The sequence below is a fragment of the Scyliorhinus torazame genome, chromosome 8 (assembly GCF_047496885.1).
Source record: "Scyliorhinus torazame isolate Kashiwa2021f chromosome 8, sScyTor2.1, whole genome shotgun sequence".
Lineage (NCBI taxonomy): Eukaryota > Metazoa > Chordata > Chondrichthyes > Carcharhiniformes > Scyliorhinidae > Scyliorhinus > Scyliorhinus torazame.
In genome coordinates this window covers 33,158,910-33,181,208 of record NC_092714.1, presented here as the reverse complement: position 1 = coordinate 33,181,208, position 22,299 = coordinate 33,158,910, and the positions used below count along the sequence as shown (strand labels likewise).

General features: G+C 41.9%; 1 protein-coding gene across 1 annotated transcript in view; it reads left to right on the top strand.

Moving 5' to 3' along the window:
• The window catches only part of LOC140427735 (uncharacterized), a 40,119-nt gene extending 19,163 nt beyond the window's left edge, over nt 1–20,956 (top strand). Inside the window, exons 5-7 of the mRNA XM_072513336.1 lie at nt 6,956–7,177; nt 9,343–9,467; nt 17,732–20,956. Coding sequence (XP_072369437.1) covers nt 6,956–7,177; nt 9,343–9,467; nt 17,732–17,735 — 351 coding nt within the window. The 3' untranslated portion in view covers nt 17,736–20,956. The remainder of the gene's footprint in view (nt 1–6,955; nt 7,178–9,342; nt 9,468–17,731) is intronic.
• Nucleotides 20,957–22,299: the final 1,343 nt, after the last annotated feature.

Below are 22,299 nucleotides of genomic sequence, written 5' to 3'. Positions count from 1 at the left end.
GAGCGCAGATCCCGGCGTCAACTGGGTGCCGCGGGGTCCGCGCATGCGCAGTGGTACCGGCGCCAACGCGCGCAAAGCAGTGGCTCCCTTCTCCGCGCCGACCCCGACGCAACATGGCGTAGGGCTAAAGGGGCCGACGCGGAAGAAAGGAGGCCCCCAGTACGAGAGGCTGGGCCCTGATCGCGGGCCAAGCCACAACGGAGGCCCGCCCTCATAGGCCGCCTCCGGACCCTTCCACGCCGAGGTCCCGCCGGCTGAGAGCAGGTTGGAATGGCGCCGGCGGGACTCGGGTTTTTTGTTGCAGCCGCTCTGCCCATCCGGGACGAGAATTGCTGGGAGGGGCCCGTAGAGCGGCCGGCGCCAATGGCTCGATTCTCCGCTCTACGGAGAATTGCGTCCCGGCAGCGTGGCACGATTCGTGATTCTCCGGCCTGGCCCCGGGCTGAGAGATTCCCGAGCAGTATGTCCAATTCTGGGTGTTACACTTTAGGGAGTGCGGTAAGGCCTTGCAGTGGTGCAGAGGAGATTTACTAGAATGATATCAAAGTTGAGGGACTTCATGAAGTTACATGAAAAGAACAGAGAAGCTTTGTTTGCTCTCCTTGGAGCAGAGAGGGTTATGAGGGGAAATTTAATAGGGGTGTTAAAAATCATGGAAGTGTTTTGATATGGAGTAAGTAGGCAGAAATCATTTCCATTGGCTGAGGAAGTGCTAACGAGAAGATATAGATTTAAAGCAGTTGACAAAAGAGCCAGAAGTCAGACGGGTATTTTCATAATGAAGCAACCTAGAAACTAAAATGCACTGCCTGACCGTAGTGGAAACCGTTTCAAGAATACCTTTTGACGGTTGAAATGGGTAAATATTAGGGGAGAAAACGCAGAGCTTGAGGGTGCAAAAGAGAAGATTTAATTGGATAATTCCTTTGAAGGCCAAGCATGGTGGACTAAATGACATCTTGAGCTTTAGGATTCTGGTTTTATGTTTGCTTTAAGGTAGCGATCCATAATACCATTCTTTTAGCAAACTGTGTCAGAATTGATCAATATCGGGTCAAGTAGTGAAAAGGTTAAATGTAGAATAAATCTTGGATCAGTAGTACTGCCAGTTTGAATGAACACAAAACAGTTTTTATATATATGAATAAACTTGTGTTAGTCCCTGATGTGTCTTTTAAACAGTCTGGATTGGCAGACTACACTGCTGGGTTTGACAGCGTGAGGGGTGTAGTTCCCATGCAGCCTAAAGTTGCATTAGAAAACATTCCAATAATGCTTTAGATTTTAGAACTTTATTATAAACGTATTGTAGCTTACTAGTCTTATGATGCGGATGTTCTGCCATTCTCCTTAATTAACCACAGGGGTAAATGGAGTTTGTGAGGGAAATCATGTGTAACAAACCTGTTGGAAGTTTTTTGAGCATGTAACTGGCAGAATGTGGTATATTTAGATTTTTAGAAAGCTTTTGATAAATTCTGGCACGAGGTTAATAAACAAAATTAGAGCACATGGGACTGGGGGAGCTATACTGTCATGGATTGAGGACTTGATTTTTCTTTTCGTTCATGGGCTGTGGACTTTGCTAGCTGGGCCAGGATTTATTACCTATCCCCAATTTTCCTTGAACTCAGTGCATTTCAGAGGGCATTTTAAGAGTCAATGACATTGTTGTGGGTCCATGTAGGCCAGACCAGTAAGAACGGCAGGTTTCCTTCCCGAAAGGACATTAGTGAGTCTTTCTGACGATCTGCAATGGTTTCATGGCCATCATTAGACTTTTAATTCCAGATTTATTTTCATTGAAATGAAATTTCACCATCTGCCGTGGGTGGTATTCGAACCCGGGTCCCCAGAGCATTACCCTCCGTCTCTGGATTGGTAGTACAGCGTCAATCCCACTACATCCATTGCCTCCCCATAAATGGAGAGAAAAGAGAGTCAGAATAAATGAGTCATTTTCAGGTTGACAGATTGTGACCAGTTGGGTACAGCAAGGATCAGTGTTTGGGACTCAACTACTCTCAATCTATATCAATGATTTTGTTGTGGGGATTAAATGTAATATTTCCAAGTTTGCAGATGACACAAAACTGCATTGGAGACTGTTAAATAAGAAGAGCTCATGGTATTAAGGGTAAGATCCTGCATGAATAGAGGATTGACTGACTAGCAGAAGGCAGAGAGTGGGAATAAAGAGGTATTTTTCAGGATGGCAGCCGGTGACTGATGGTAAGCCTTGGGATCTGCGCTGGGACCACAATCTTTCACAATATATATTAATGATCTGGAAAAAGGAACTGAAGACACTGTTGCTAAGTTTGCAGATGATACAAAGATCTGTAGAGGGACAGGGAGGCTGCAAAAGAACTTCGAGCAGGCTAGGAGAGTGGACAAAGAAGTGGCTGATGGAAAAGTGATAGTTTAAGCACTTTGGAAGTAGGAATGGAGGCATAGACTATCTTCTAAATGGGGAAATGCTTACAAAATCAGAAGCACAAAGGGACTTTGGAGTCCTTGTTCATGATTCTCTTAAGGTTAATGTGCAGGTTCAGTCGACAGTTAGGAAGGCAAATGCAATGTTAGCATTCATGTCGAGAGGGCTAGAATGCAAGATGTACTTCTGGGCTGTTTAAGGCTCTGGTCAGACCCCATTTGGAGTATTGTGAGCAGTTTTGGGCCCTGTATCTAAGGAAGGATGTGCTGGCCTTGGAAAGGGTTCACAAGAATGATCCCTGGAATGAAGAGCTTGTTGCAAGAGGAACAGTTGAGGACTCTGGGTCTGTATTCGTTGGAGTTTAGAAGGATGAGAGGTGATCTTATTGAAATTTACAGGATACTGCGAGGCCTGGATAGAGTGATGTGGAGAGGATGTTTCCACTTGTAGGAAAAACTAGAACAGACTAAAGGGACGATCCTTTAAAACTGAGATGAGGAGGAATTCCTTCGACCAGAGGGTGGTGAATCTGTGGAACTCTTTGTCCCTGAAGGCTGTGGAGGGCAGATCACTGAGTGTCTTTAAGACAGAGATAGATAGGTTTTTGATCAATATGGGGATCGGGGGTTATGGGGGAAGGCAGGAGAATGGGGATGAGAAAAATATCAGCCATGATTGAATGTCGGAGCAGACACGATGGGCCGAGTGGCCTAATTCTGCTCCTATGTCTTATGGTCTTATGTGTGGAAGTGTGAGTTGTGAGGAGGGTGCAAATATGCATGAAGGGGATTTGACGAGGTTAATCGAGTGGGCAAAAATTTGGCAGATGGAATACAATGTGGAGAAATATGAGATAATCAACTCTGGTAGTAAAATTAATTGCGCAGAGTATTTAAAAAATGATGAGAGGCTGGGAAGTGGTAAACCTCAAAGGATGTTGGGTGTCTTGTACATGGGACATTGAAAGCTAACATGCAGGTACAGCAAAGCAAATGGTATGTTGGCCTTTATTACAAGCGGATTTGAGCATCGGAATAAAGATGTCATACTGCTATAATATAGAGCTTTGGTGAGACCAGCCTTGGAATATTGTGTACAGTTTTAGTCTCAATCTGAGGAAATTTGTACTTGCAGTAGAGGGAGTGCAACCAAACTCATCCCTGAAGTGGAGGGTTTGTCCTATGAGGAAAGATCAAATAGACTGGGCCTTTATTTTCAGCAGTGTAGAAGAATGTGAGGTGATCTCATAAACATGTAAACTTCTTAGAGGGCTTGACTGGGTGGATGCAGGAAGGGGAGTCTAGAACCAGGGGATACAGTCTCGGAATAAGAATCAGATTATTTTGGACTGCAATGAGGAAGAATTTCAATTCTTTACCCCAGAGTGCTGTGGAGGCTCTGTCATTGAGTATGTTCAAAACTGAGAGCAATAGGTTTCTACATATTAATAACATTAAAGGATGCAGGGTTGCTGGAGGAAAATGGTGTTGGAAGTAGACTATCAGCCACGATCTCATTGGCGGAGCGAGCTCAGAGGACTGAATGGTCTACCTGCTCCTGTTTTTTATGTTATGTAAGCTTACATGGGTGAAATCTCTTGGCAGGCAGAGTATAGTTTGGAGGCAAAAGCAGCCTGTAATATAAATAGCTGACTTTTTCTAATTTGTCAACTCAATAGGTCCTTTCTGCCTTTGACACAACCTGTTGGCACTCGGTGTGCTTTCTCTGGAGAGTGCAGTTCTTAAATTGCTGTTGCATATTCAATGCAGCTTCCTAAAATGTGATATTGATTGTTTCAAGCCAATGGTTAGTTGTACAAAGTCACATCTGTTAAATACCGTAACTTGAGCCATGCTTTTGAATATGACCTATGTGGGCTTTGCAGCGATGTGATTTTACTATATCTTTAAAATCTTCCTATAATAAACAACTGATGATGCCAAATTACTGGATGTGGGAATTTAAAATGCTTTTCAGGATGCATTTTTACCACATTGAGTGAACTGATAATTGCTACTGGATTCACCTCTTAGAGAACTAAATAATAACGATTCAGAGGGTTCCCACATCCCGTCTTACCGGGCTTTCTCAAGGGAACTGAAATACAGAGTGCAAGAAATTATACTTTAAAACCTTGGTCATACCCCATCTGAAGTGCTGTGTTCAGTTTTGGGCACTGCACCTTGAGAAGAACTTTCGAGGCACATATAAACCAGAATGTTACCAGGTTTAAGGGATTATAGTTTGAGGACGGGTTCCATTGACTTGATTTGTGTTCCCAAAACAGATATACTAGGTCATAGAGTGATTTTATTGAGGTGTTTATAATATAAGAGAATCTAAGAAGGTAGATAGAAATGTTTTATTTCCTTTGTGGAATCCAGAGCAAGGGATACAAAATAAAAGCTAGACTTTATAGTGGAACAACAACTTATGTTTACGTGGCACCTAGAACATCAAACATTCCAACGTGCTTCACAGGAATATTAAGCAAAATTTGAAACTGAGCCACATAAGATAATATTAGTACAAGTGAGATACTTGCCATGGAGTGTGTTAAAGGAAGGAAAAGATGGTGGAAAGGATTTGGGAGGGAATTCCAGACCTTAAAGCTGAGACAGTTGAAGGCTTGCCCACCAGTGATAGCAATTAAAATAGGGGATGCGCAGATGTCTAAGGGTTGTGGGGTGGAGAAGATTAGTGATAGAGGGCTTGTAGGAATTTGAAAACCAGGATGAGAATTTTAAAATTGAGGCTTTAATTAACTAGTAGCTATTGAAGGTCAGCGAACGAAAGGGTGGTGGGTGAACAGGACTTGGTAAAAGTAAGGACACAGGCAGCTGAGTTTTGAAGGGGAAAGTTTATGGAGGGTGGAATGTCGGTGAGCAGTGCTCCGCAGAAGACGAGTTCCAGACAGTAATGAGGTTGGGCGATGAAGCAGGCAGTGTTAATGATGCCAAGGATATATGGCTGGAAGCTCTTTATAGATTAATAATATATATGAAATGCTAAAATTTCCATTATGCCCTTCCTCCCATATGCTTTTGAACTCAAGTTTACAATTTGCAGTTGGCTCTGAAATCCTCGTCATGGAGTCTGCTTCGAGGCGGGTGAGATGTTGGATTGCCTACCCCAGTATCATATTGGCCTCTTTTTGAAAGTCCATCTCAATTCCAATGGAAAAACCAGCAGAGTTTTGCTATGTTCCTTTTTCATATATACTGCCTTGAGAAAACAAAACCCTAAAATTAGTTAACAACATGTTGGTCTGTATGAAAAATTTCTTGAAAAATAATTGCACCTACTACTGTACATCTTTATAGCTTGTGAAACTGCGTAGTTTTCATGTTGCTTAATATTAGGAGTTCTGCTTGTTGAAGGTGAATACTGAAAGTGGATTTGTTTGCCAACAAATTAGGTATGAAGCTAAAATTTAGCTATTGCCATCATCGATGTGCAATATAGCTGACCCTTTGCGTAAAGTTAGTCCACTCTGAGAATGTGTTTTAACATTGGCTGAAACTTGGCTTCAAATTGTTGTGTGATTATGCAATCTAAATTGGCTCTCAAGGACTGGACTGACCTTTTGCCTTCTCCAGGAAACAGCTTTGTACCAATATTACAGTTGTGTTGTGATGTATGCTTGGTGTTTAGAACAGCAACTAGAACAGAGTTACAAGACTACAAGTGAATACAAACCTCATGTATAAAGTGCAAGTGCATTATATTAAGTTTTTAAATTTGTTTTAAATTTGTTTTAACTAGTTATATCAAATTCAAATGCAAGTTAGCCTGCTGAGCAGTCTGTAAGTGATCTCTATCATACAGAAGTCCATCGATGCTCCAACAACAGCATAAAACTGGTACTGAGAAATATTAAGCAAAAATGTTCTGTGAAAGCAGATACATAACAGGATCATGGAATGGACAAAATAGTAATTTGCTCTTTGTCTTTATGTCCAGGGAAGATCTTATGAGGAAAGGCTGAGGGACTTGAGGCTGTTTTCGTTAGAGAAGAAGGTTAAGAGGTGACTTAATTGAGGCATACAAGATGATCAGAGGATTGGATAGGGTGGACAGTGAGAGCCTTCTTCCTCGGATGGTGATGTCTAGCACGAGGGGACATGGCTTTAAGTTGAGGGGAGATAGATATAAGACAGATGTCAGAGGTAGGTTCTTTACTCAGAGAGTAGCAAGGGTGTGGAATGCCCTGCCTGCAACAGTAGTGGACTCGCCAACACTAAGGGCATTCAAATGGTCATTGGATAGACATATGGACGATAAGGGAATAGTGTAGATGGGCTTTAGAGTGGTTTCACAGGCCAGTGCAACATTGAGGGCCGAAGGGCCTGAACTGCGCTGTAATGTTCTATGTTCTAGTTTTACTCCCAAGGTGCTGACAATGAAATGATAAATCTTTTAGCACAGCACATCTTGAAGGGGAATATGTTTCAAGTTAAAGTGACATGCCCATGTGATCACATGTAATACCGCAAATAAATGTATATTCTTCTTTAGAATTTGCGGAGAACTGCAAAAATCCAGAGGAAAATACAGCCAAAAGTTAATGCAACATTAAAACTGATGACAAGAAGAGAATCAGTAGCTGGAGAAAAAGTAAAAAAGACCAAAGCTTCAAAATCTCATACCTGCTATGAATGTGGCACAACATTCACAAATTGTGATACTCTGTTCATGCACAGAGTGAAACATATTAAGGGAAAGAACTGGTCGTGTCTGGTACGTACTAAGACCATTGTCTGGGCTTGTGCAAATGGGACTGGTAGAAAATGTGACTTTAAAGCAGAAGGAGCCAATGGGAGTATTTTAATTCCAAGAACTCTCCCTTTATGCAAGAAAGGTAGCCTCGGGAGAATTTCTGATGATATGGACACGTGTATTATGCGTCCTTTGCTGGCTACTCCGAGGTCAGCAACTGGATTATTCTAAAATAGTTCTATTGTAAACACGAAGCAATATGACATTGAACCAGCTTCACAGTTGGTATCGAAATCTTGACTTCCCTTATTTTACAACTGATGTGGTTGTCTTGAAAATCTGCTTCCCCATCTGGTAATATAGGTTACTGCATTACAGTTCTCTTTGGAGCTGCACAGAATAATAATCTTTATTAGTGTCACAAGTAGGCGAACATTAACATTGCAATAAAGTGAAAATCCCCTAGTTGCCACACTCCGGCGTCTGTTCGGGTACAATGAGGGAGAATTCAGAATGTCTAATTCGCCTAACAAGCACGCCCTTCGGGACTTGTGGGAGGAAACCAGAGGAAACTCGCGCAGACATGGAAGAATGTGCAAACTCCGCACAGACAGTGACCCAAGCTGGGAATCGAACCCAGGTCCCTGGTGCTGTGAAGCATCAGTGCTAACCACTGTGCTACCATGGCATGCTGTGTAACATTCCAAAGCAGTTAGGTCTCCCTAGTGTTAGCTCTTTCGAAGAGCTGGTGCAGACTCGATGGGCCGAATGGCCTCCTTCTGCACTGTAAATTCTATGAATTCGTATTTTATTGTAATTTCAACATTATTGCAGTGCAGAAGGAGGCCATTCGGCCCATCGAGTCTGCACCAGCTCTTCGAAAGAGCACCTTACCCAAGCCCACACATCCACCCTATCCCCGTAACCCCACCCAACACTAAGGGCAATTTTTGGACACTAAGGGCAATTTAGCATGGCCAATCCACCTAACCTGCACATCTTTGGACTGGGAGGAAACTGGAGCACCCGGAGGAAACCCACGCACACACTGGGAGAATGTGCAGACTCCGCACAGACAGTGACCCAAGCCGGGAATCGAACCTGGGACCCTGGAGCTGTGAAGCAATTGTGCTAACCATTATGCTGCCCTTCTGAAGCTTATTTCAGAAATTGAACTTCTGGAAAAAGGAAGAGATGCCTGCTTTAAGAAAATTTATACAAGTCTTCAGTCGTGATACTTATAAATGTAATAAGTTACTTGGCTTTGGTGAATTAACGATTTCCCAGATGTGGAAGTATTTTCTATTTTATTAGCTTGTGCACCAATACAGCAATATACTATGTCAGAAATAGTGTAATAAAAATATGCATTTTCTATTAAAATTTTGAATATGTAGTTTTATCCTGATCTATCATCTTCACAATTTATTTTGCTATCAGTTCTTATCCCATATAAATGTCACTGACGTTTCTAACCAGATGAATACTCAGTTATTGCTATGGTTATAATCACGTTTTTAATGGTCTGAATGAAAATACATTTAATTGTTTTCAATTATAATGTAGATTCCTATGCAATAGACTTGAGTCTCTGATTGCTTTGAATCACATCTGAGCACAAATCTGTTTTGTCTATTACTCCTATAACTTCTAAAAGTTTAGCTGAAAAAAGAGACATGCTGTCGAAGATTTTAGTCTTGCTCTCATCAGGACAGATACTCATAGAACAAAGAACATACAGTGCAGAAGGAGGCCATTAGGACCATCAAGTCTGCACCGACCCACTTAAGCCCTCACCTCCACCCTATCCCCGTAATCCAATAACCCCTCCTAACCTTTTTGGTCACTAAGGGCAATTTATCATTGCCAATCCACCTAACCTGCACGTCTTTGGATTGCGGGAAGAAACCGGAGCACCCGGAGGAAACCCACGCAGACACTGTGCGAACATGCAGACTCCGCACAGACACTGACAACTCGAGAATACCAAGTGTAAAGGAAACAGCAATTCACATGCATAATTTCATATTTATGTTCCCTTTATAACTGGTATTCTTGCATATCTGTCCCGATGAGTACAAGACGAAAAGTTTTGATACCATGAGTTTTTTTCCAGCAGTGCTCAAGTTCTGTACTGCAAAATGACAATTTCAAAAAAGTAACTTGTGGATAATGTTTATTTTTAGTTATGTGATAAATCGTTCTTTTACAAGAAAAATATCCAAGTTCATCTTCGCTGTCATAGTGAGAAGCTGTACAGATGTAAACAATGTATGGCAGAATCAAAGAAAACAAAGTCACTTAAGTCCAAGTAAGTGTTATTTTCTCTTGCTTTCTCCCTGGCTGCAGCTACAGCATGTCAGCTTAAATCACAAAGTAATTAATCCACAGAAGGACATTGTGTAAATACCTAATATAAATCTGTAATGTTATAAGATCTTTTGGCTAATGTTTGTCTGAAACTTGGGATTTTTTTCCTTGTATCTATCTTCAATTAAAGACCCCCGCCCCCCCACCAGCAGACTACTTCCTTTTTGATTTGATTTATTATTGTCACGTGTATTAGTATACAGTGAAAAGTATTGTTTCTTGCATGCTATACAGACAATGCATATAGTACATAGGGAAGGAAGGAGTGACTGCAGAATATAATGTTAAAGTCATAGCTAGGTGTAGAGAAAAGATTGACTTAATACGAGGTAGGTCCATTTCAAACGTCTGATGGCAGTAGGGAAGAAGCTGTTCTTGAGTCGGTTGGTACGTGACCTCAAACTTTTGTATCTTTTTCCTGACGGAAGAAAGTGGAAGAGAATATGTCTGGGGTGCGAGGGGTCCTGGCTGTCTTTCTGAGGCAGTGGGAATTGTAGACCGAGTCAATGGATGGGAGGCTGGTTTGCGTGATGGATTGGGCTACATTCACGACCTTTTGTAGTTTCCTGCGGTCTTGGGCAGACCAGGATCCAGACCAAGCTGTGACACAACCAGAGAGAATGTTTTCTATGGTGCATCTGTAAAAGTTGGTGAGAGTCGTAGCTGACATGCCAAATTTCCTTAGTCTTCTGAGAAAGTAGAGTCTTTAGTGGGCTTTCTTAACTATAGTGTCGGCATGTGGGGACCAGGACAGGTAGTTGGTGATCTGGACATCTAAAAATTTGAAGCACTCGACCCTTTCTATTTCGTTCCCATTGATGTAGACAGGGGCATGTTCTCCACTACGCTTCCTGAATTCGATGACAATCTCCTTAGTTTTGTTGACATTGAGGGAGAGATTATTGTCGTCGCACCAGTTCACTTGATTCTCTATCTCATTCCTGCACTCTGTCTCGTCATTGTTTGAGATCCGACCCACTACGATGGTGTCATCAGCAGATTTGAAAATAGAGTTGAGGGGAATTTGGCCATACAGTCAGAGGTGTATAAGGAGTATTGTAAGGGGCTGAGGACACAGCCGTGTGGGGCACCTGTGTTGAGGATGATCGTGGAGGAGGTGTTGTTGCCTATCCTTACTGATTGTGGCCTGAGGGTTAGACAGTTCAGGATCCAGTCGCAGACGGAGAAGCCGAGGCCCAGGCCACGGAGTTTGGAGATGAGTTTCACATCATAGATTAGCATAGAATTTACAGTGCAGAAGGAGGCCATACGGCCCATCGAGTCTGCACCGGCTCTTGGAAAGAGCACCCTACCCAAGGTCAACACCTCCACCCTATCCCCATAACCCAGTAACCCCACCCAACACTAAGGGCAATTTTGGACACTAAGGGCAATTTATCATGGCCAATCCACCCAACCTGCACATCTTTGGACTGTGGGAGGAAACCGGAGCACCCGGAAGAAACCCACGCGCACACGAGGAGAATGTGCAGATTCCGCACAGACAATGACCCAAGCCGGGATCGAACCTGGGACCCTGGAGCTGTGAAGCAATTGTGCTATCCACAATGCTACCGTGCTGCCCGTAGGAATAATGGTGTTGAAGGCTGAGCTGTAGTCGATAAATAGGAGTCTGACATAAGTGTCTTTGTTATCTAGGTGTTCCAGGGTTGAGTGCAGGGCCATGGAGATGGTATCTGCTGTGGACATGATGCAGCGGTAGGCAAACTAGTGGATCGAGGCAATCCGGGAGGCTGGAGTTGATTTGTGCCATGACTAACCTTTCGAAGCACTTCATAACGATGGATATCAGAGCCACTGGACGATAGTCATTTAGGCACACTGCTTGGCCTTTCTTTGGTACAGGGATGATGATCATCTTCTTGAAGCAGATAGGGACCTCACTCAGATTGTTGTAAAGAGAGGTTCAAGATGTCTGCGAATACCCTTCTTCTTCCTCCTTTCGATAAATGAATTGGATTAGTTTATTGTCTCGTGTACCAAGGTACAATGAAAAGTATTTTTCTGCGAGCAGCTCAAACTAGAACTGAATAATTTGCAATTACTCTAGTCAGTAAAATAATTTAGGATCCGAGAGTGCTTACAGAAGAGCTATTCCACTCTTCATGCCTGTTCCAGTTCCGCTCGTCCTACTTCCCCCACTCTGTCCCTGTAGCCCTGCAAATATTTTCTCCCAAGTGCTTTTCCAATTCCCTTTTGAAAGCAACGGTTGACTTGTGCTCCACTGCACTCTTAGACAGTAAATTCCAGATCTTAACTACTCACTGTGTAAAAAAAGCTTTTCTTCATGTTGCCCTTGGTTCTTTTGCCAATCATCAGAAATCTTCTGGTTCCTGACTTTTCTGCCAATGGGAACAGTTTGGCTCTATCTAATCTATGGGTGGCACAGTGGTTAGCACTGCTGCTTTACAGCGCCAGGGACCCAGGTTTGATTCCGACCTCAGTTGACTGTGGAGTTTGCACATTCTCCACATATCAGCATGGGTTTCCTCCGGCTGCTCCGGTTTCCTCCCACAGTCCAAAGATGTGCAGGTTAGGTGGATTGACCCTGCTAAATTGCCCCTTGTCTCCAAAGTTTAATTGAATTGCAGGATTACAGGGATAGCGCAGGAGCCTCAGTAGGGTACTCTTTCAGAGGGTTGCAGACTCAATGGGCCGAATGGCCTCCTTCTGCACTGTAGGTATTCTATGATTCTATGATAATCCTTCCAGACCTTTCATAATTTTGAATGACCCTATCAAATTTCTTCTCAACCTTCGTCTAAGGAGAACAACCCCAGCTTGTCCAATCTTTCAAGTAACTGAAGTCCCTCATCCTTCATGTTATTCTCGTAAATATTTTCTACATTACCTCTAAAGCTTTCACATCCTAAGGCGAACACTTCTACTTGAGACCAGAACAATGTTTTGTAACAGTACATCATCAATTCCTTACATTTGTCCTCTGTCTCTATTTATAAAGACCAGCTCTGCTATCTTCAGTGATTTGTACAATATACTCCAGGTCTCCTCTTCATGTACCCCATTTAGAATTGTACCCTTTAACTTACATTGCCGTTTCTCGTTCTTCCTTCCAAAATGTATAATTTTATACTTTGCTGCATTAAATTTAATCTGCCTCTTCACCCATTCCATTCGACCTGTTTATGTGCTCCACATTATTTCCAAGTTTGGTGTCATTGCATTGAAATTGTGCCCTGGACACCAAAATCTTGGTGATTATTCTATGCCTAGAAAGATGGTGCTCTGGTACTCCTCCTCCCCCCCCCCCCCCCCCCCCCCCCCCCCCCCCCCCCCCCCCCTGCCCCTGCCCCTGCCCTGACCCCCATCCCGCTTACCTGAGGAATCCTACTTAATACCACCTACTTTGAATATTCACTACTACTCTCTGCTTCCTGTCACTCAAGTCAACTTTATCTCCATGCTGCCGCTTTCCCTTTTATTCCTTCAGCTTTAGCTATGCCACCAAGTCTCTTATCTGGGACTTTATATAAGATATCCACACCTATCTCATCGACTACATTATCTTTACCAGCCCTTGCTGTTATCTGATCAAAATAAACTCCCATCAAAGTTAGTTGAGTATGGTTGATGTGTGCTACATAACTGGATCAGTGTTCCAGTGGGGGCAGTCTAAACCCAAAATCAAATTTACTGAATTACCCCAAATGAAGAAATTACAAACCAATTTCCTCTTTTTGTTGTTGTATTTCGACACAAATAAGAACCAACGCAAATTACATGTGGATTAACAGGCAAATGATACATCAAACAAAAATGTAGATTTCACTTTAAATAGTTAATACAACAAAGGTACATCTTGCACATGTGCATCACTCCCTGCACAAATGTGGCACAACATTGCCACGTAGTTTCACAATACACAATATCTCCTTATTCACTGAGGCTAGGTCAGGGTCCTATCCGACAACAGCTTTCACCTTCTAGTTTCACGATTACAAGACATGCTTCTGTGAACCCTTTTTACCTTGGGTCACAACAGTCCTGAGGGTGTAGATTTCCAGAGTTATTTTCCAACTGACCAGCCAATAATACCCTGGTTGACAGTTTGGCCTTCTGGGGCAAAGCTCATCAGCATCTCTGAGCTGTCCACGTAGCTTTTCAGATTTTAGAACCTTTAGCCAGCTCGCACGGTACCTCCCAGGACTCCCTGTCTAAGTTTGAGTTATTTGCTTCTTTTCAAAATAATTCTCGTGTTCCTCTTTCATCTATGTCCACTTTCTCACTGTCTGGATCTGTGTGCTGATTGCCTTCATCTACCAGCTCTTCTGCTTACAGCTCTCCTTATGTCTGTAGCTCTCTGTTGTGTCTAAGAGCTACACTACTTCTTTCTTAACTTCTTTCTTGGTGGTGCTGCTGTCAAGTCACGATCTCATGTGGGCCAATGTTTCTTATTCAAGAAAATTACAATTTATCCCTTTACAGTTGATGTACACCATTTAAAGTCCTTTTCAAACATTCTTAAAAATAATTATAGACTTTGCAGACCTTGTAAAGAAAGCACAAATTTACTGATTCTGCTTCCGGTGTGTTAATATTTATGAAGTTAGAGCCGCACCTTTTGTTTGTCAGAAAAAAGTGTTGACCCTCTGCTAAAGAGCCATGTTACTTTACAACAGGAATAATAATAAAAAGCTTAATTATTGAGGTAATATTTTGGAATAGGTCAGTAAGAGGACAATCTGTAGCTGGTGATTTTGTAACTGATTGGCCTCTGCCCTTTTATTTCTCTGCCTCTATTTCTCCTGCTGACTTGCACTCTCGCTTCACATCTAGAACAGGATAACGGGTTACTGGTGTAAATAAAGTGATGTGTCTATTTAATAAATTAGTTAGTGATGTGGCTTTTGAATGAGTAGTAGATGTTGTACCAGTCATTGAATTACATAGAAATCAGTAAAGTAAAATCAACTGCAGGTGCTGGCAATCTGAAATAAAAAAAGTGCTGGAAATATTCGGCAGGTTGCGCAGCATATCAACATTTTGAGTCCAATACCACTCTGCTTTAAAATAGGAAGAAGTCATCGAACCATTGGCCCATAACTTCCGGGTTCCCCAGTGCCACATTTCGGGGGTGCTCCTGTGATGCACTGCTATTCCCTCTGGGACGTTTCCGCATAAGGATTTACCGAGCAATTGCCCAGAAGAACTAACTTGCTTTGGGCAATTACCGTGGGCTGGGAACTATCCAACAGCTCGCTAACTTCGAATGGCTCTGCCAGTTTTACCCTGATAGTTCCTCTGGACGAGTTAAGGGGGGGGAAAAACTTTTAACACCAGAGTAACTATTTAAGCACCCTGGCCCAGCATCACACGGGACACCCTGTACAAACACAACATCCTAGGAGACCTTCCACACCCGACCCGATCCCCGACCCCACCTCCTCGTACTATCCAATCTGACCCTCCCTCACAGACAGAGCCCTACCCTCGGCCTCCAGGCCACCTATACCTCCCGACAGACCCCAGGTTACTCCACAACAACCTGACGGGGTGGCGATTCGCTACTCCCGTCTCACCCACCTTGAGCTCAAGAATCCCAGTGAAGGTAAATCAGATGAGAAGGGTAATCTGTCGGAGATTGCCATTCTGCGGAAGTTACAAGCTAACAAATCTTTCTTCCTCTCTCTCCCTCTGGAGCTGATGAGTGTTTCCAGCACTTTCTGTTTTTATTGCAACAAAGTCCGTGTTGTTTACTCTATCTCACTTGACCTGCTCTGTTCTAAAATCATGATCTTCCTTGGTTTCAAATTAGTCCTTAAATGTTGACATGGTCTCTGCTTCACTCATAAATCACAACATTAATGAGTCTGCCCAATACCTATTGACCCTTTTTACCACATTTTCGTTTGACGTTTTAAAATTTAATTTGTGATTTGTTTTTGTTTAAGGCCGTGTCACTTTTAGGGGCTGCCCTTTTTAATTTGTCCGTCAGTTTGATAATTTAGTTTATTTGGTTTAATCAAAGTTGAAGCTCTGGGTTTGCAACAATGTTCTTCACCGGAACTTGGAAAACTTGATCGATTAGGAATCTTATTTGGTGTTGTTCTGGAGATGGATACTGCTGCACTATTATAGCACGGTAGCGTTGTGGATAGCACAATCGCTTCACAGCTCCAGGGTCCCAGGTTCGATTCCGGCTTGGGTCACTGTCTGTGTGGAGTCTGCACATCCTCCCCGTGTGTGCGTGGGTTTCCTCCGGGTGCTCCGGTTTCCTCCCACAGTCCAAAGATGTGCAGGTTAGGTGGATTGGCCATGATCAATTGCCCTTAGTGTCCAAAATTGCCCTTGGTGTTGGGTGGGGTTACTGGGTTATGGGGATAGGGTGGAGGTGCTGACCTTGGATAGGGTGCTCTTTCCAAGAGCCGGCGCAGACTCGATGGGCCGAATGGCCTCCTTCTGCACTGTTAATTCTATGATTACAGAAAAATGTATGGTCAGTCTACATTTTTTTTTTTAAAATGTGGTTACCTAATTAACTATTTACATTTAACTCCTATATCGTATTTCGTTCAATTTCAGCGAAACAATCATTTTTTGTTCAATTTCAGTCAGGTTATCGGTATATGAAACTGATGTTCCTCTGAAAGTTAGAAAATGTGAAGATGAATCATTGGGGTGGTTCCTCCTGGCACCAAGACACTAACTGCAGATACCCGCTAATAATATGCTGGTATTTTCATATCAAATAAACTGTCCCACCTGTATTATGACTGGAAAAGTACAAATGAAACATTGCACTTCCAAGTATCATTGATAGATGGTGCTGTTATCTCAAAAATTCATTGTACCCTAAACCAATTTCCCAGGAAACCAAATGATTTAAACAGTGTGACAATGAAATTTGGTTTTCCAAGCATTTTAAGAAGTGATATATGTACAGATTTGTTTTAATTTAAAATAAATTAGTAATTAGGGGTAAGGCAGGAAATCAGGGGCTGGATTCTCCGCAGCCCTGCGCCAAAATCGCGTTTGGTGCAGGGGCGGAGAATCCACCTTTACGCAGGAATCAGGCCTGGCGCCGCTCCCGCGATTCTCCGGTCACCCGAGAATCGCTCTGGTGCAATTTATGTGGCGCGCTGGGGGCTATTGCCACAGGCCTTCCAAGCGATGCTCTGGTCCCGACCGGCCGAATTCTCGACGCCGTGGTTCTAACCATGTATGGCCGGTCGGGACTCTCGCGCGGCGGCTGCGGACTCAGTCTGCGACCGCCCTGGTTGGGGGGGGGATCAGGTACCAGGGGGGCCTTATGGGCGGCAGGGGTGGCGATCGGGTGGGTTCAATGGAGTGTCGCGCGGCAGATCGTTGGGACCTTGTTTGTTGGCCCAGGTTCGCCGGCTGAGTCCGCCATCGCATTCGGCTCGGACGGCAGAGGCCCCCGGCGAGCGCATGCACGGACTCGGAACCGGAAGTGCGAAGGCCCGTATCCGCAGCCAAAGCTGCGTGAAGCACTCCGGGGCCCTGTCAGCCCCCTGCAGATAGGAGAATAGCTTTATATTTTTTTAAGGAATGTCTGGAGTAGAGCGCCAGTGTTTTTACGCTGGCGTGGGGACATAGCCCCATTTTTGGAGAATCCAGCCCCAGGATTTTAGGTTCGATCCCCGGCTTGTCCACTGTGTGGAGTCTGTACGTTCTCCCCATACCTGGGGTTCTCCAGGTGCTCTGGTTTCCTCCCACAAGTCCAGAAAGGTGTGATGTTAGGTGAATTGGACATTCTGAATTCACTCTCTATGTACACGAACAGGTGCTGGAATATGGCGACGAGTGGATTTTCACAGTAACTTGATTGCATTGTTAATGTAGACCTACTTGTGACAATAATAAAGATTGTTATTGTTACAATATCTTATTTTCATGTATTATATGTTTATTTTTCTATCAATCTATTATGTTTTGTTCATTTACAATAGAAATTAACACAGTTGATAGTTTAATAGAATGTGCAATAGTTGGCAATTTTTAATAGAATCATGAAATTATTTTCCAGGTAGAAGCTAAACAAGTGCTTGCTTGAATTGGTTAAAATGTTTTTCCACCCTCTGATTTTAGATTTAGGTAAATTGCTAAATTGAAGTATGTAAAGTAGTTCAAGAACCTCAACTGGAAACACTGCTGTAAATAGAATCTGTAACGATATGTAATTTTGTTTTCCATTTCTTGCAGGTGATGAGAATTATTGAAGTGGAGCATGGGTCCGGAGTTCAAATGGCGATAGTTGTGAACTGGAGACTGATGAATTAATTCATTTTAATACATCCAAAACTTATTCCACCATTCAAAAAACAGGAATTATGAGAGGATGGGCTGAATTTCATGTACACCCTGGCGCTTACATTTCCATGAGTAGATAAAATTGAATCTCTACCAACTCGATCATCCCTCGGTGAGCAAAGCACTCCCTCTCCTGGAAAGAAAATTCAAGCCATTTTAAAATTATGTACCTAACTCGTAGCAGTTACTTCTGAAAGTAGGGCGATAGATTCTTTGTCCCAAAAATAAAAGCTTGTGATTGACTATACGTACCTTGACTGCAGCACTGTTTTTTACCCTGTGGTCTAGGGATGGATTAAAACTGTGCCTTTGAGATTAATTGTGTACAATATAAAAAATCTGGTGGTTACTAAAGCCCCTCAGTGGGCATAAAACAAAAGCATAAATGATTTCTATGCACTGGAACTTGGAAACTGGTAACTTGACAGAATAGGAATTTTAGTGTTTGTCTGTGGTTATAGTCATGTACTTGTTGATGTAACCATTACTGCTACAATGAAGCATTTGTGCAAAACACTGTAATGTTTTGTAGATAACTGGAGATAAGTACTGTTGTAAATATTACAGAAAAATGTATGTTCAGTCTCTATTTAAAAGAATGTGGTTGCCCAATCAACTGTCTACATTTAACTCCTAACTAGTGAACAGTCTTATTTCATTCATGCTATAAATTTATATTTATGAAACTAAACGTATAACTGTAGCTTTCACTACTTGAATATTTTTAAGACGTGTTAATGTATACGAAACCAATGCATGTTTTGTCTCAAATAGAAGTGTATCAGCTATTTTTAATAAGCAGATTTTCAGAATTTTTGCAAAAGGGTGCTTACTGTTTTAAATCTTAGAACAGAAGTTTTTAACAGAAAAAGCCAGCTCATGTTTCAGGAAGCTTTTTCATCCAATCTAGCCAGTTCAGTAGTATCTGATGTAAATATTTTGAAAATGTATTCCCAGCCCTCTGCGCCTATGCATAAGCACATGTTTGCGTGCACGCGCACACTTTCTCCCCCACTCAGGTTTTGTTCAGCTGGATGCATTTTTAAAAATACATTAAGATACAAGTTTGAATTTTTGTAACCTTTTCACCTACATGATTTCTTTAAAATTTGTGAATGACAGATTAGCAATTTTTAACATTTTAATTGAATTTATAAGTCATTGCTCATCTGAAAAGACTGGAACAATCCTGTCATCTCAGTGTCATAATTATTGTTGAAACTAGCTAGAAACGTTGAACCATTTGTACTGCAGAATGAGGGGTCATTCTATTTAAAGTATTTTTATCATATAATAATAAGAAGAAATGCTAGACATGCTCAGCAGATTAGGCAGCACTTGTGGAGAGAAAAGAGTTGGTGTTTCAACTGACGAAAGGCCATCTTAACCTGAAACGTCAACTGTTTCTACAAATGTTGCCTGCTGAGCATTTCCAGCATTTTGTTGCCATCATTTCAGATACCTGCAGTACAGTATTTTACTTTTGTATTAAACTCTTTCTATCATTGCTCACTCATGTGGTCTAGTTTCCAGCCAGTTATATATTCTCTTGAACACCATTTGCCATGCCCCTTTTTTTGAATTGTTATAGTTTCTGACAAGATCACACTCTAAATCAGCACTAGTTAATTGGGCAAAATGCAGTTTTGTGAAGGGGCAAATGAGATTGAGCCCCACAGAAATTGGGTCTGTATCAACAATTTGTTTAAAAGGAGCCATAACTGAAGATATATTAAATCAGAATTATTTTAGAATCTCTATAATTTGCTTTTGAAGAAAATAATGCATTTTTAACTTTGTCAAGCTACGGGTAGCTGCTTAAACTGTTAAAAGGGAAAAGATTGGCTTTTTAATTATACATCTTTTCTCAATTAAACCAATTAGAATGAAAGGAACGCTTAGTGGCACAAGTTACATTTTGGTTCCAAAGGCTATACTAGAAACCCTCCTGATATACAATGTGTTGGTTATACCTTTGCTGAATGATACTCTAAGCTAAATTCTATTTGAAGGGAAAGTTACCTGAATACTCAAAACACACATGCTGAACAAAAGTGGCAGGTGTGCTTTTTAACATGATAAACATACATCCAGTTTGTCGTGTTTTTTCTCCTTTAGTCTCAGGTTCAGTATATTCTGTTACAGGGCTTTATATTTAAAAAGAAACTAAGCCACAGTTTATATAAAAATGTTCTTAATGTAACTAGTGTGTTCCTAATGCACTATGCTTTCTTTTTACTGTTTTGTTTCCTGGAATAATGAGTACATTATTCTTATATATAACAATGTGCTACTGTATGGTAGCTTAGTTCTTTACAAAAACAAAACTCCCTTGAATTGTTAAATATCTACTGGTTGAGATTGAATTTGGTTCCCATTCCACATATTTTAAACTTTATAGGAATGTAAATTTTGTATGAACGTTAACCTCTGAAATTTTGTATATAAAAATTTTAAGGAGTTTTACAGAGTTAAGACTTTTAGAATATAGATTTGAAAACCCCAATGAAAGATGAATAAAATGGTTTTTATTTTACTATTTTGTAATTTAACTTTTGGCAGGTAGATTCAAAATAGATTTTTAAGTAACAAAACGTTTTGATCTAATTAAGGTACTTGTTACTATGTATGTTTCACAGATTTATGTATGTGATTTTCACCATTTTTAATAAAGGTATATATGTAATGGTGTATTTACCTGTTGCGCACACTGTTCAAATGCTATATGCTGCTTTTCATTAAAAAAACATAGGACTTCACTCTTACGTCCACTACATCTTTGATCATACTTATGCAATTATATAAACAGGCTGTAAAATATAAAAATGGAATGTTAATTTTTAACTGCTTTACATTTGCTGAGTAGAATAAAATACACCTTGTAAATACAACCATAATGTGAAGGTATCCACAGAGTAAAGATTTCAGTTAAATATCTGCATATAGTTCCTGTGGCTACAGTTTTAGTGAAGTGAAAATTGCCATATCTTCATAATTGCAGAATATATTTTTATCTATTTGTGAACTTGGTTTCCAGATGGAAGCTGATCCCTGTCTAGTTGTTTACTTTGTTCTTTTTATGTTGAGTGTACAGAACCAATAAACATTTTCCTGAAATATTTGTCTGTGGTTCTAGTTCAGCTGGCAAATGGAGCTCTCCAATCACTTCCTCTTTTGTACTCCTCCCAAAATTGGGGAATCAACGTCAGTGTTGATATATTACGGGACTGACTGGTTCAGTACTACCCGATCCTCAGGCCTTGCTGGTATTTTTGTTAAGCTTGCTGCATCAGTACGGTCATCCAGAAAGGATGCTGATCCTAATATAGAAGCTGCTTTCCCATTGGTTCCATTATCTAGGCAAGTCTTTCAGTCACCACAGCTGCTTAACTCTTAATTCACATCTGAATATAATTTTGAACACTAAATTACAGCCTTGCTATTTATGCTGCTTAATTTTATTTCTGTAATGTGCACAAAGTAGTTTTAATTATGGTTAAAAAAAGATAGGTGTCAAGTATCGGGCATTCTGCAGGCATAGTCTGAGTGAAACATTTAAAATTGAATGCCGCCAACATCATTCAAATGGCTTGTGAAATTTTCAGGGCAGTATGTGTTAAATTCACTGCTTATTGATCTATTATTAAACTGGAAAGGTAATTTTTAAGCCCAAAAAGAGGCTTTGAATAGCTTGGTTTTGTTGTGCTGTGCAAGAGTATTGTTATTGTGTACGGTAAACTGACTTAATTGTAAATGTTTACATCTAAAGGTTTGCAATGGGGACTTCCGGGTGCGGCTATGCAGAGCTAGGTCGCATATTCGGCAGCTCCTGCTTGGAACGGACTTTTGGGCTCTTTTACAGGGCCCCCACGGCATTTGTTTGACATTTCCCGGTGTGGGAAGAAGGCTGCAATATTCCCCCGACAGTGTTCCCCAGGAAGGGTATGTCTCTGGGTTGCCAGACATGGCAGAAACAGTAAAAGATTTGGCTGCAACTGCAGGATAAACAGGGCCTCTTCCAGCATGCAGGCGGGGGAAGGGCAAGCTTAAAGCTGCAAGCTGACCTGAGGGCCTGTATCAAAGGTGAATTCTAGCAGCAGAGGGAACAACTGTGAAAAGACCTCATCAAGGCCACTGAAGGGACTTCCGGTTGCGGTGATGCCTAGCTAGCCGCAAGCTTCGGTGACTCCAGCTCCGACGGACCTTCGGGCTCTTTTAAGAGCCCCAACGGGGAATTTTTCGACGACGCAACCCGGTGTGGGGTGTGTGAGAAGGGAGTCCCGTCCCCCCCCCCCAAACGAAGGAGGAAAAAACCGGCGGTTGCAGCGCGAGGAATCGTCGACCAAAGGGTCAGAAAGAGAGAAGTACAAGATGGCGGCGGAGAAAACGCAGGCGACATGGGGGCCTGAGCAAGATGAAATTGTGAGACGGTGCGTGGAGCTGCTGAAGAGGGAGGTACT